This window comes from Lissotriton vulgaris, chromosome 3_1 (assembly GCF_964263255.1).
Source record: "Lissotriton vulgaris chromosome 3_1, aLisVul1.2, whole genome shotgun sequence".
Taxonomy (NCBI): Eukaryota; Metazoa; Chordata; class Amphibia; order Caudata; family Salamandridae; genus Lissotriton; species Lissotriton vulgaris.
Genome location: NC_141689.1, coordinates 709,750,837 through 709,766,261, shown reverse-complemented (window position 1 = coordinate 709,766,261; position 15,425 = coordinate 709,750,837). Strand labels below are relative to the sequence as shown.

The window sequence follows — 15,425 nt, the reverse complement described above, 5'->3', positions numbered from 1 at the left end:
AAACAGTTTTTTAACAGTTAAGCATACTCTGCAAAGGATATTCATATCTAGGATATTGTTAATGTTAAGTGTTATTAAAGGGGAGCATTCCTGGTTAAGTTCTGTTGATAATGGTGTCACTTCATGTTATCACATTCAACCTATAAGGTCTAGCTCATCATAAGGTTTTAAAAAAAAGTATTGTTGCTTGGCAGTTTTTAAAGTACATTCATCTTAACTGGCCCCAGGGGATGGAGTCATTTAGTCTGGTGGTGTCTGTGCCTAGACGGAACACCCACCTTTGCTCCTTCTCAAATAAACCTGTTTCTGATGGAAGTTGTTTGATCACTGTCCAGTGTAATTCATTCACACAATGCTGTTTTTCCAAAAAATGTGCTGCCATCTTAGTAGTTGATTTCTTGCATCTTATATTGCTTTTATGTTCATTTATCCTAGTTTTTACAGCTCGTGTGGTCATCCCCACATATTCCTTCTTGCATGGGCATGTAATTAGGTAGACCACGTTCCTGCTGTTGCAGTTAGTGAAGGCTCTTTGTTCCCATTTGGTGCCATTCTGAAAGGTCAGATCGAACTCTTCTCAGTCAGATGGCAACTGTTACAGTTCCCACATGGGTGCTGTCCATGTAGCCCCTGTAATCTAGTTTGTTGAGTTACAGTGGCGGGGGGTCTGGTGTGCACTAGAATGTCTTTTAGATTTCTTCCTCTCCTATGGGCAAAGAGAGGTTTTTCAAAGTCAAGAGTGCCACTCGTCAGGATTCGCCAGTGTTTGTTCACCACTTTAGAGACCTGATTTGAAATTGAACTGTATGTTGTTGTTATACAGACTGTCCTGTCCCCCGCCTGCCCCGACCCCCGCCTGCCCTGACCCCTGCCTGCTCCGACATGGGTCCCCTTACCCCAGCCGCCGCTCCTCCTGCCTGTCCGCTGCTGATATACTGCTTTAAATATGTCTGTTCTTCTTTGCAGAGGTGTACGCTGACCAATCCGTTCTACAGAGTGTACATTGGCTGGGAAAGCTTACATCATAGCTAATCTTTTTGGCCTAGAGTTGTGTTAATGATTGCTGTTTCATCATAAAAACACGGGATCATTCTCTTTTCGCCTGCAGTCCGGGCCCTCGCCCAGCCGGTCCCCCGCCTGCCTTGACATGGGTCCCCTTACCTCAGCCGCCGCTTCTCCCGGCTGTCCGCTGCTCGCACCGCCGCTGGCCTGTCTGCCGCTCCGCACGTCACCGCTCCTCCCCCACGCCATGTCCGCCGCTCCCTTACCTCAGCCGCCGGTCCTCCAGCCTGCCCGCTGCTCGCACCGCCGCTGGCCTGTCCGCTGCTCCTCACGCCACCGCTCGTCCCCCGCGCCATGTCCGTCGCTCCTGGACGCCGCTCCTCCCCGCGCTCCTGACGTGAGCCCGCACGTCGCGGCCGGCGCTACTTCGGAGGGACTACTTTTTTTTTACTGTCAATTTTTTAAATAACGTTTTCTTTATTTTATTTATATAGCCTATAACCATCTACACACCCTGACGATTCCAACGGTGTATCGGGTGTGTGGATTGGCTCTGTGGTTCCCGAGTTTACTCGCCTCAAAGGCTGAAAGTTCTTCCTTTATTATAGTAGTATAGATTTGCTGTACCCTTTCCTTCACTTTTATTGCCCATGACAAGTTTACTGTTGTTATTTCGATATTTACAATGTATTTTGCTTTTTCTTCCTAGATTCCCCTTTCCTTCTCCCCCTCCTGTTTTCCCCCATAATTTCTTTACTGTATTATGTATTCATACCTTTTACTATGACCAATAAACTTTTATTGAACTAAAAAAAAGTGGAAAACATTGTTAGAATCAAACTCCCAGATAAATCAGAAAAGGTAAACTTAAATTTTATGCTGAACAAAGAATTACTGAATTGTCCAGATCAGCTCTTTGCCTTGAAGTGAGAAAATGGTGGAAGAAATTTGCTGTGACACCCATCTCCTGCCATTTTGTGAGGGTGATCACTGACTGATTCTGGAGTTAAACCTGAAATGAAATCTCCATTTTGTGCTTGACATCAATGCACAAGATCACTGTTGCGAGACCACATCAGAATTGTAAACAGCAGAGGAAGCAACCTGTGTGAATGAAAGACTATGCCTGATTTTATAGAACAAGCTTTGGATCATCACTCAGTCCAGTTCAGGGTATTTCTGTATTCTAAAGTGGATGTTATTTTCGTCATAGCATTTAATAATCAATATTTTCCTTTATTGAGGCATCATCTTGTTTTGAGCCGGCAAGGAGCACGTGGATGCTGGAAAGCTGGGGGAAAACTATTGGAAGTGGTTTTCTGAGGGGAAGCCTGTTGCTTGAGCTTTGCGAATGTAATTGTAATAAACTAAATTATCTCTTGAAACCACATTGAAGAATTTGACTCGCCCCAACAAAAAAACCTTAATTTTCCATGCATTTTCCACACGGTAGCATCACCCACTTACACAGCTGACTTCTACCACGTTTTCTGAATAGGGAAAGCCAATAAATGAACACTGCTAATTGTGCATAACCTCTAAGCAAAAGCAACAATATATGAATGATTGTGCAATAAAGGCTAATAACCAATATCTTCTATATTTTCCCAGTAAATCAATCAATTTGACATTCGATACTAACATTAATGTTTGAATAGTAGTCCCTCGGAATAAATGAAACAACACAAGTTTTTAGTCATCATTTCATTTGCAAATAGACAACTTAAAATCAGACACCATTATTTCTTTCAAGCAAGTCATATCACACATCCACAGGTCTGGAGAAATTTGAACTTATGACAATAAGTGGGACTCTACTGCGCTTAAAAAACTTAATTCAGAGACTAAATAACTTAATTTTCATCCAATAGGAACCCAGACTGAGAACATGGTCATTGGCAAGACAATGTGCCTGATAACGTCAAGGCCTTTACCATATAACACATGTACATTTAAGCATGTCTCTTAAGTCACACAAAAGGGCCACTATCTACAGAATAAATAAATGTCTTGAATTTGTAAAGGGGTTTTCAGTTGGAAGTAAACTGGAGTAAATTCTGCAGCAAGCAGTAGTAAGACTGAAGGCATCGCAACACTTGCAAGACTTTACAATGACATTGCTTCAGAGGAAAAAGATGAAAAGGACAAAAAACACTTTCCCAAAAAGTCCCCATGGCAAAAACATACTCTACGCTCAGTGATGATGTTTGGGTGGCCTATGTGAATGTTTGACAATTATGGTGCAACGACAGGCTCTGTGAGAGTCTAGTACATGCTACCCTCTGAACACAGACAACACTATTTTCTCATGTTTCATGGTATTGTTTTCAGTCTAATTTGTCAAAAGTACAAGAAGGAAATTGTGGAGATAGTGAAAGTCTAGCAGCCCACATTTAAAGTGCATTTTTAAATTAAGGTTCTAGAGTTAAAAGCTGCAGTACTAACTAAAATGTTTTGGAGAAAACAATCGTGCCACAGTAACATTTCCATGGACCTGAATGTTGCAGTACATTAATGACATAGAAATGCTAATTTAATGAACGTTCATTTAAAGTTAACCATTCCGTATATCACATGACTGAAAATCAAGAAAACTTCCCCCACATGACTGAAAATCAAGGAAACTTTCCCAGACCTTTATGGAAATTGTCCTTGCTGATACCCATGTGGTCTCTGCATAAATTACATCAAGAAAACAAGAAATGGTCAATAGAGGGAATTTCATTAAACAGCTTTGTGTGCTACGTGACCAATAAAAGATAAATAGTTTTAGTTCCAAAATAATGCATAGTCCAAGAACTATTGTTATTGGCATTAACGGGAAGTCCAACTAGACCAAGAAGAGGCCTAGACTGAAGAAAAAAGCAAATCATGTTTTACTCACAATTCCGGGCACCACTGCTGCTTTGGGGCGACATTTCTGAAGCGAATATGTATAATCACTTCAAAAAAGAAAGCGCCACCATAAATATTCATTGCATTTGAGTGATTTCATTCATTCATTCATTGCCATTCATAATCCATATAACATTAATTTCATACATTTGCATTTTGTGGGGTAAGTTAACCATTGAGTGGTCAAGTACACCATCTATATTCGACTCCGATTGATCTTTAGGACGCATTATTCAAGAGAGTAGAATATATGATTTTTGTTATCTGTAGAACTGCAGCATGCACAGAATACTGCACAATGACAGCACCAAAGCCCTTGTAAAAGCCAAATGTCCCTTCTTCTCGCTTTATGGTATTGAAGCAGTCTCTCATACCCTCATACTGAGTGTTGATTGGGACTACTTCGAAGCCAAGGTCTGTATTGTCAATGATTGTGCGTGTTCCCTGGATGTGCAGGCGGTGCAACACGGTCTCCAGCGGGTAAAGCAGGACATCAGCGCAGAGATTGGCAACAAAAGTTGCAATAAGTTCAGGGAAATAGGCTTCCAAGGGGTTCTGAACAGGTTTAAAATCATCCTCCAGTGGCTCACGGGAATTCTTTTTATTCAGTACGTACAGAACACATTTTTGGACGGTGGAGCTGATGATGTAATGCAGAACTCCGTGCACAACAGTGGGGAAGGTCAGGACCATGAGGGGAAGCAGTCGTTTGCTGTGCGGCACTCCCATGTTGATCACTCTTCCAATCCCTTCTTTTATGCAATCCAAAATTCCAGCATTATCGCGAATGATCTCGCTCTACATTTGCCCACAAAAAAAATTTAACATGTTAGTGCAGTATAAAGGTTGTCTGTTCCACAATTAATGATCTGTTAGCAAATGAGATGTGAACTAAATATCGGTTTTAATATAATACACGGCACGGTTACTAGCAATAGTCAGTAAAGTCAGTAAAGTCAGTAGTCAAGGACTCCATTTCAATGTGACTTCCAAAACCAAAAAAGTAAGTAAGAAATAAGAAAAGTGTTTTAATTTTGCTAATGCATTGTGTTACATCGAGAGAGCGTCAAACCATATAACAAACCTTTTTTTGGGAGGTATAACAGTGACCCATTTCAACTATAATTTACTGGAGACGTGAACAGGCAACCACCAGCTAGCCCCTAAAATAATAACTGAATTATGCAAGTATTGTTTTCTTCAAGTCAGATTTCAAACCAATTTTCCTTTTACCTCCGGTTAATCTAGAGGGAGGCTTTCCGGCTTCAGAAATTGCACACCGAGAACCCAGTAAGCGGTCCAACTTCAGGAACTCTTACATAGTCCTAAAGTTATACTCAGCTCGCTGAGAATTAACAATCCTTTACACAGGACATTAAAATCTTGATTGTGGGTTCGAATGCTTTCTGTAACTCTGAACCAAATGTGCTGAAGGAAGAACGTGCTTTTCAAATGACTTAATATTGGCAAGTTTAATTAATAATTGCATCGTGACCGCAACATATGAGGCAGAAAGTCTGTCACCACTGGTGCTATTGCACTTTCACCATTCATTGATATCAGACAACAAGTGATTCATACAGGTTTATTAATCTCTGATGGGACTGGCAGACCTTTGGTTTGCACACTAGGAAGGACATCAGAACCATTGTGATGTCTTTCCCAGGAGTTGTTTCAATCTCCCCCAGGATCTGATGGATGCGCTCTACAATGGCTCCTTTCTGTTCAATCATTTCTGTCCCATGTTTCTTCACCCACCCCTTCAGGGCTAAATCCAATAACATCCCATGTGGAGTCTCACAGGGTTCAGCTCTTTCATGACTCCATTACCTCGTTACGATTTAGGCTTTATTGTGGAGGAAACATTACTGATTCTGGTCTGTCTGGACCACAATTTCGTTAACGCCACCTCCATCTCTGGGATTATCTTCTCATCCTCACCCATGCATGTATAAGCACTACTTTTCCTACCATAGCAGTTTTGAAATGAAGGTCCTCTGGAGGGTACAGGCAAAATGACATAACCATGCCACCCTGGCAGAGGAAATAAGAGATGTGGGTGGTTTGATATTATGCTTACTATTAACTCCGTGCGATCCTCCTGCTTTAACATGTCATGCCTTCTCAAAAAAAAAGTGTATCCCTTTCTTATTCAATACTTAGCATTGTATCTTTGCCAATGACCGTATCCACTAGACAAGATTATGCAAAAATCGTTAATCTGACTTTTCAACCTTATTGGCAAATACATTCCAAAGAATCAAAAGATTAATAGTAAGCTTGGCTCACAGCTTTAAAATACTGCACTCTGTCAGTCCGCATATAGACTGTTTCAACAATTACCATCATCAACGAATACTGATTTTACACCTTTCTGCCTTGTCCACACTGTGTTTCTATGTGCTTTCTCTGTCGTTTCTAGGGTGTTGATTAAACATTGAGGAATGCGCACAATGTAATATTCATCTTATTAGTAGCCACTTAATTAGGGAAGCTGTAAAAACGGAAATCTTCTGCTAATTGTTGGACTGAGTTCACTTCCTTCTGGCTCCATGATTTGCATGACACTTTAACACATACTGGTCCGATTGGGGATGTACAGGACTAGCCAAAGGCTATCCGAAACCTTGTTTTAGTCGTAGAAACGCCTGCCAGTGGGCCATTAACTGTTTAGAATACATGATTCCATTGCCAACAAAAATTGGGGGCTCAGGGAGGACTCCACCACCAGCAAAAAAAAAACACTTGGACAAAAACGAACCATTATAAGTGCAGTTTCAAAAAGTATTCACTCAAAAGCCGTAGGGTTAGAAACAGATCTGAATTACATAATAAGGAACAAATCTGTCAAACAAGCCAACACTATTATTCTTCTGAAGCAATTTAGATATGTATACATCCATAAGAAAAAGGTGTGCAAAGTAGAAACATATTAAGACCACAGGAAAAAATATGGGCACAGCCGAATTCCTCCATACAAGCATAGGGCATCTCTACTATTGGGGCTTCAACTCATCATAGAGATTAACTGCCGGCTTGAGCAAGAATAATCGGAGCAAAAGGCTTAGGCAAAAACGAGGAAGGTTTTCAAGGCTTTCCAAAAGAGAGAGCGTTATCAAGAGATCAGATGTATATGAGTAGAACATTTTAGTACCACACCAATGAACATCTCCTACGTGATCCTTATTACTTGCACAGGCTGACCTTTCATAAGACACCCTGCTGGTAGACTCTCATCCACTTTAGTAGTGATTTGACTTTGGACTTGTAAAGCGCATAGCTACCATGGGGCTGATCGTCAACCTTTAGCTTTCAAAGGGGAAAGTTGAAGAGAGGGGATTATGGGAAAAGCCAAGTTTTTAGTAGCTTAAGGAAGGCTAGTAGGTTGTGTTCTCTTCTGATGGAGAGTGGAAGGGAATTCCACAGTTTGGGCGCGTTGTAAGAGAACAGAATGCAATGATGAGAACAGAATGCAATGATTCATCATCACTCCTCATCCTCGTTCCTAAAAACCAGGATGGGCTCAACCAGATTGCAGGGAGCACTGTGCATATTCTCAGCCTGTGTCCTAAAAAGATAAAAATACCTCCAACCAACCTTAGTATCCCTTTATTAGCGGTTAGTTGGGTATAATTAAAGGAAAAAAAAGGTTCTAAAGTGGGGGTAAGGATATTTTCACTAAATCGGGCCTAAGTTTTTAGGAACCAAATAACCCTAATTTTGTGTTACTTATTGGAAAATGTATCTTCAGATTTTCAAATTCTGGTGCTCTCCCCCAACATATTAATTGTGGTATATATTCACAATTCGACATTAGATTTTTTTGTATATTGTGAGGGTGATGGTACTCTTAGGTTAACCTCAAGTATTTGTCAGGGAATTGTCTTTGTCATTCAATTTGTTCATAGCTAATGTCAACGTATTGGGCCTAGGTTTGTACTTCCCATGTTTAGAAGGAAGGTCTACTACGGTTGGTATCTGGACCTATTATACATATTGTAGTACACATAGTGGAGAGGGCGTACTATTGCAGAGAGTTAAGTTGATTCCAAGGGACTGCATCATTTAGGCCTTTTTTCTGGGAACCTAATCTGTATACCCAACATTAGCCTTTCTCTAGTATTCTTCTCATCTTATTATCACTGTGTGTTATTTTCTCTATAATGGTCCAATATATATCACTGTCCTTATGTTCTTTTTCAATATAGCGTGATGTTAGTTTTATTGATGACTTCTTGGAACGGATGCTACTACGATGTTCTCCAATTATGATTTATATTTTCCTCGAGTTCATTCCCAAATTGCGTAATTTACATTGGCATTTGATGAGGTACACTTTGTTTTCCGAAATTGCAATTCGTATGTGTGTTGTTCCCAAGAGGTAAGCAAACCTAGGTCCACAGTCTTGGTACGGCTGGCGAACGGGCAAATTGAACACTAGCCTCAAGGATAGTGGCCTGTTAGCATAGGAAGGTCCCAAAGAGTGTTTTGAATAGAGATGCTTTCGTTTATGGGTCTGGTATGGACCAAGATAGGAAGAATAGGAGCTGAGGCTCCTATTCTTCCTAAAAAAGAAGAGGGTTTTTTTAAAAAGATAAATGATTTGGTGTCCGAATGCACAAACATTTATTTATAATCTTTTTGACTTGCTTAGCGGCGTGGTTATATATCCTTCTTCTTCTTGTTATCCTCTAATAGGGCCTTACTCCGATTGTCTGTGCCCATTTCTTTGCTTTCTCGATGATTTGGCTTAGATATTCCTGTTCTAATAACTTTTCTGTAGGGGTCTCTGCCTCTCTTCTAGTTCTTGATTTCTGAGCAATTCCTTCTAATTCATGGGAACTGGGAGATTTTCCCTCAGGATATACCTTTAAAATGTAAAAAACTATTCCTGTCCTTTGGTTTGCTGTAGAGTTGTGAAGCAAACGTGCCTTCCTAGGCCTGAATATTCAAGTCCAGGAAAGATAGTTTCGGTCTATCGCCGGTCTAATTTAAAAAGGTATTGCAGTTGTTTAACCAATGGAGAAAGGACGTGGCCTTTTCCTCATTGATGTACCAGATTACAAAAACATTGTCACTATAGCAACGCCATAGGCGTAATTCTTCGCCAAATGGGTTATTAGCTCAAATGTGCTATTCTTTGAAATAGTGTACATACAGGCAAGCATACAAGGAGCAAAAGACTTTGATAATCTGAAGATACATTTTTTAATGAGTAACAATATATACGGGTTATTAGAGTCCTAAACACTTTTGCCCAATTCAATGACAAAGAGCACTTATTGGTCCACCAAAACAAAATTTCCCATGATTTGAAGTACAATGGCCGATTACAATGAAAAAGCGCACTCATGGGTGTACCCGTACTACAATTACCAGGATTCTTGGTACGAAGTGGACACCATGACGTCTCCATGTATGTATTTTGTCCACAATTGCCCTCTGAGAGTTTGAAATACCGGGAACCAATCTCAGGGGTATATCGACCTGGGTGGAAAGCGGGACATTTAAAGAGGGTGGAAAGCAGCATGTCACCCTTGAGGTAGTAAGTGCAGGGCCTTTCAATTTGTTTTTCGTGCGATCCGACACCAGAACCTAGAAATTTATTTTTTACATTTGCGGTTCCGTCTCCCTCATATTCACTTACATTTTCTTTATCATATGGGGTTTTTGGCGCCAACCTTTCCCTCAACCACTCTTTGTGGATGATGGTAAACTCTTCTCAGTGTGTGACTACAGGAGTGTGCCCTTCCCCTCCTCCCATGTGAATATTTAGGATTCCCCAGTAGGGTAAGTCCCTGTGTGTGTATGTGACCGTGTAGACTACTCCAATACGACATTATTTTCACAAAGCATGGTATGCGGTTATGTCTTTATTCATTAGATGAATACACATACTGTGTGGCATATAGAGTACGGTTACAGCAACATATTAAGTGGCTAATTCAGGACTGTATGTATATGTTTTATTGAAGTATCCAGCACAGCATTTTCAGAATACTGACCACAAATGAAGGTGACAATTTCAAAGAGATATGCATGTTGTTCTGGAATTCCAAAGACAACATTTTGCTGAAAAGATTTGGATTTACATGTCTTCTCTACCATAGGAAGCAAGACCTATTACGGCAAACTATAGGGGAGTAATGTCTCATCTTTTGCATGCGAGAGAGGTTTGCATGTTTTGAATGTTGTGAATACAAAATCCAGTGCAGTGTGTTCTGCATCCGGATGAAAGCCCTGGGACCAAGATGCCAAAAAATAATGGGTAAATATCGCCCAATTGTTCGGGTAAGAGGACCATAATATCCTTACCTCCATTAAGAAACCTTTTTTAATCATACCCAAACAACGGTTGATAAAGGGATACAGAGATTGGTTTAATGCATTTTTATCTTTTTAGGACCCTGGCTGAGAATATACAAAGTGCTCCCTGAAATATGGTCGAGCCCATCCTGATTTTTAGGGACCAGTATGAGAGTCTTCTGAAAGGGAAGCCTTTGTAAGCAATAAGGATAAGAGAAGGGATACTCATTGGTGGGGGTATTTGTTCAACAAGGGAGAGTGTATCCCCTTTGCTTTTGAAGGTAGCTCTTCACTCTGAGAGCAGGACCCTTCTTGGGCTCTGCCTAGGATTCTTGGTACAAGAGAAAATTCTACTGTCTGTGAGCCAGAAAAGAGAGGGAGAGTGGCAACATCTAACTGTGGAGTTCTGGATGTGCTGTAGATACTGGATACAATGGAGACATTAGTACAAAGAATTACAGTAATCCAGGTGGGAGAATACAGTGGCTGGACTATTGCCTGATGAGCAGGAAGATAGGTAAAACTGTACAAAGAAGAAGTATAACAAGGGCCAACAGGGAGATTAATTGATCTTTGCAGACAAAAAGATTGTGACCAGGGTAGATACCAAGATTACGATCTATGGAGACTGGGGACGGGCCAACACCAGTCAGAAAACTTGAGTAAGGCATCTTTACCTTTCATGCAGGATACCCATTTTCTCTGTATACGTTTTAGGGAGCTGTAATGCATCTAGGAAACAAGGGCAGTGAGACAAAAGAAGTTATGGACATTTGAAGAGGCACATCCCAGCTGGATACGAAGCGAAGTAAGTCATGTAGTAAACAAGACAAACAAAAGATATCATCAGCTGGGCAGAAAGGGCGATCTAAATATTGAAGAGATAGAGAGTGAGGAAGAATCCTGAGAAAGTACATGGACAAAGAGAAAAGAATCAGAACGGAAAGGGGGAGAGGTGAATACCTTGATTTTGGTTCCTCAGGCAGATTCCGACCGACACACAGTCCGCATCATGGACATCCCACAGACCCCAGATAGAAAAGGAGCATGGTGTGTTTACCCATATCCAAGGCTGGTGAGGGGGTGAGAAGCAATAAGGTTGCAGAGCCCCCAAGGCTTAAGAGAAGATGGAGTTCATCAAGAATCATTATTAGGTATCAAGGGGAGAGGGAGTTATCTAAGGTCTCCCACATCTCGTTGACGACACAGGATGTGTGTGACCATAGATAACTTCACAACACATCCATTGCCTTGTTTTTAACACTGCCAAGGGCCCGCTAATAAAATTACCTAGTATAGGAAATGGGACCCGTGGACAGTTTTTAATTCACACTCTATCACTGCACACTCATTCACCACGAAACCAGCTCCGCTGTAAACAGGCGTTGAAGCACACCCAGGACACATTCGGTGTCACTGGGTGGAGCCCGATGATGAAGCATGCCACAACTAGGTTGGTGGGTGAGGGCTTTCAAAATAAATAATATTTCTTTCTTCCGTACAAACACACACCTTTGAGACTAGTTCCCATTGATAATACGTAGGATCTAGTGTGCTTTAAAGGAGTCAGATAGTTGAAGATTCACATTTTTTAGGTTTTTGATGGGAAGTGGAACAAGGGTGATGGTGTGGATGTAGCGGAGGACACCAGCACCAGCGTTCGGCTTTTACAAGATAGGAAAACTAAAGCATATGCTCAATCGGGAGGGACCTTGTTATTTTGCAGAGAGAAATTAGAGAGGTCATGTAGTGATGTTATGTTATGTTACTGCCATTTGTATAGCACAACAGCTGCCCCAGCAAAGGGGCGTCCCGGCACGGTCAGCAGAACCCCTAGCACATAAAGAAGGCAGAAACTACACAGTGAGAAAAAGATGTGTTTTTATGGCCTTCCTAAAAGCCAGATAGTTAGTATGGCTTCGGATGTGACCGGGCAGTTAATTCCAAAGAAGAGATGCCCTGCTGCTGAAAGAACAACCTCCTGCCCGCACTCTTCGAAACCTTGGGACCCTCACCAAGTGCTGGCCCAGGGAGCGAAGCTGGCAGGTGGGGATGTAAGGGATGACTAGGTTAGGCAGGATCCCAGGGGTGTTGAATTTCAGGGCTTTAAAGGTGATGAAAAGCGCCTTAAATTCAATTCTCCTAGCAACTGGTAGCCAGTGTAGCCGATGGATGGTGGCTGACACCGAGGCCAACCAGCAATCTAGCTGCTGCGTTCTGTATCCTCTGGAGCCGTCAATCTCGAACTTATTAGCCCCCAGATACAGAGAGCAGGCATAATCCAGTCTAGACATTATGACTAAGAGAAAAACAAGAATAGGGAGGGAGTGGATTCTGTCTCCCCTAGTTATATTATTAAACAAAAAGGAATCCACTCTTACAGTGGTAGTGGTCCCTACATTGGTGGGGAGCACACAGTGTTGTTTAAATACCCCTCACACACCAACAGGCCCCTTGGTGTCAGGCTTCATCATCGGGGTCTTCGCACCCCTCTACGGGATGCGGCGTGCTGCGACTCACGACTACGTAGGAGCACTTGAAGTGGGCTATGTGTTGGTGTGTGAAGGGAATAAATGTGAGTGGTGGGGTGAAAGACAGTGATAGTTAAAAGATACCTGGCTCGTAGGAGAAAAAATAATAAAAAGTTTTTATTAAGCCCTCGGCTGGTATCGTTAAAAAAGTGCAGTGTGAGGTTGTTTATACTAGTTAGGGTACATCAACCTCTCTAGTGCGTCGACATGTTTCGGAGTGTCAAGGACTCCTTCTTCAGGTCGGGGATGTGCACTATTATCCTCACCTTACTCACATGTATGTAGATGTCAAAGTGTGCTCTACAAAAATAAAATAGGTGAAATGTACCTATTAGTGTTATATTAAATACAGTCCGTTGCGCCCAATTGGCGTTGTTAATACAGCACCTGTAAATGAATAAAAACATCATGAACTATACCATTACATTATGATATTGAGAAAAAACCTGTGTAGTTACACAGGAGGGTGATGAAGAACCAAAAATAAGGCTCAAAACCCTGTAAAAGAAAAGGACATAGACAAACATATAGACTAGGACACACACGGATTTGATATAGTCGCCATTAGAATCCGTGTGATGGAATAGTGGGAAAAAAATACATTATATAGTACATATAGTTCTTACTTCTGGACTAAGGCTAACTAGCCTCATGAGCCTAGGCGTAGTATTGGGGGTTCTGTTGTCTCCTTGCTCAATGTAGCAACCTAGGAGGATGTCAAAAGAGAAGGGGACAGCGTGGATTTAGAATCTAAAACGAAGTTTGTGAGAAAATAGGTTTCACCATGTTCCAAGGTCTAAACTCACGGTTACTGCCAAATGTGGTAGGCTGTCATCCCCTCAATGCGGCTCCGACATTATGTCGAGTCGTATTGGACAATGCCTTATATAGTGGTAGTAATTGCCCCAATTAGTGCTTGATAGGAATCGGAAAAGCCCATAGAAGGACCTGGACCCGGGAAATCAGGTCCGGTCCTACGCGCGTGTAAAGGGAGTGTCCGGATCAACTGCGCATGCGCGGGCGAGTAGCGTTTAAGCTTCCGCGCATGCGCGAAGGACACTGATTTTCTGCGCATGCGCGTTACACCGGATTCAGCATCAGGCTCCGGGCATGCTAGTTACCGGTGGAAAGTTCGTTGTTTTTAAGCAAGGGCAAACAGATTAAATCGGGGAAACAGTTTTTTAACAGTTAAGCATACTCTGCAAAGGATATTCATATCTAGGATATTGTTAATGTTAAGTGTTATTAAAGGGAAGCATTCCTGGTTAAGTTCTGTTGATAATGGTGTCACTTCATGTTATCACATTCAACCTATAAGGTCTAGCTCATCATAAGGTTTTAAAAAAAAGTATTGTTGCTTGGCAGTTTTTAAAGTACATTCATCTTAACTGGCCCCAGGGGATGGAGTCATTTAGTCTGGTGGTGTCTGTGCCTAGACGGAACACCCACCTTTGCTCCTTCTCAAATAAACCTGTTTCTGATGGAAGTTGTTTGATCACTGTCCAGTGTAATTCATTCACACAATGCTGTTTTTCCAAAAAATGTGCTGCCATCTTAGTAGTTCATTTCTTGCATCTTATATTGCTTTTATGTTCATTTATCCTAGTTTTTACAGCTCGTGTGGTCATCCCCACATATTCCTTCTTGCATGGGCATGTAATTAGGTAGACCACATTCCTGCTGTTGCAGTTAGTGAAGGCTCTTTGTTCCCATTTGGTGCCATTCTGAAAGGTCAGATCGAACTCTTCTCAGTCAGATGGCAACTGTTACAGTTCCCACATGGGTGCTGTCCATGTAGCCCCTGTAATCTAGTTTGTTGAGTTACAGTGGCGGGGGGTCTGGTGTGCACTAGAATGTCTTTTAGATTTCTTCCTCTCCTATGGGCAAAGAGAGGTTTTTCAAAGTCAAGAGTGCCACTCGTCAGGATTCGCCAGTGTTTGTTCACCAGTTTAGAGACCTGATTTGAAATTGAACTGTATGTTGTTATACAGACTGTCCTGTTGGTTGTGTTATCTTTGGGGGGTCTGTCCTCCAGAAGGGATTCACGGTTGTTGTTTCGTGCCCTCTTCATTGCTTTGTTTATGATTCTGTCCGGATAGCTCCTTTGTCTAAGCTTCTCACTCAGGTCATTGGCTTGGGTTTTGTACTTGGATACGTCGCTACAGTTGCGGCGTAGGCGAAGGAACTGCCCGTATGGTAAATTTTCCCTCAAGTGACTACGGGATGCGGCGTGCTGCGACTCACGACTACGTAGGAGCACTTGAAGTGGACTATGTGTTGGTGTGTGTGAAGGGAATAAATGTGAGTGGTGGGGTGAAAGACAATGAGAGTTAAAAGATACCTGGCTCGTCTTTTGACCCAGACTCACAGATGCTGCTGAGTCTTGACGTAGAGAGCCTCTACACCAGCGTTCCACATGATGAGACCCTCGAAATCATCGAGGAGGTGCTCCATTCCAATAGATGGAAATACCAAACCCCACGAGGAGTTGTCATGGACGGATGGGAGTTGATGTTGATCCTCTGTATAAAGTCGTTTTTTGCCACAAGTGGCACAAGACCTGAAAAGGCTCTTCTTTTCCTTATCAGCCATGACAAAGCTGAAAGAAATCCTCAAAGAAAAACTGTTTAAACAGTACCTCAAGTTGAAGTTAGAGCAGAGCTCTAAGGAGACTCCCTGTCACCAACGAAG

The 15,425-nt window shown here is 41.9% G+C and overlaps 1 protein-coding gene across 1 annotated transcript in view; it reads right to left on the bottom strand.

Annotated features, from left to right (window-relative positions):
* Positions 1 to 2,691: 2,691 nt before the first annotated feature.
* Positions 2,692 to 15,425, bottom strand: part of SLC25A46 (solute carrier family 25 member 46) — a 196,898-nt gene continuing 184,164 nt past the window's right edge. The window contains exon 8 of the mRNA XM_086961009.1: positions 2,692 to 4,695. Coding sequence (XP_086817135.1) covers positions 4,117 to 4,695 — 579 coding nt within the window. The 3' untranslated portion in view covers positions 2,692 to 4,116. The remainder of the gene's footprint in view (positions 4,696 to 15,425) is intronic.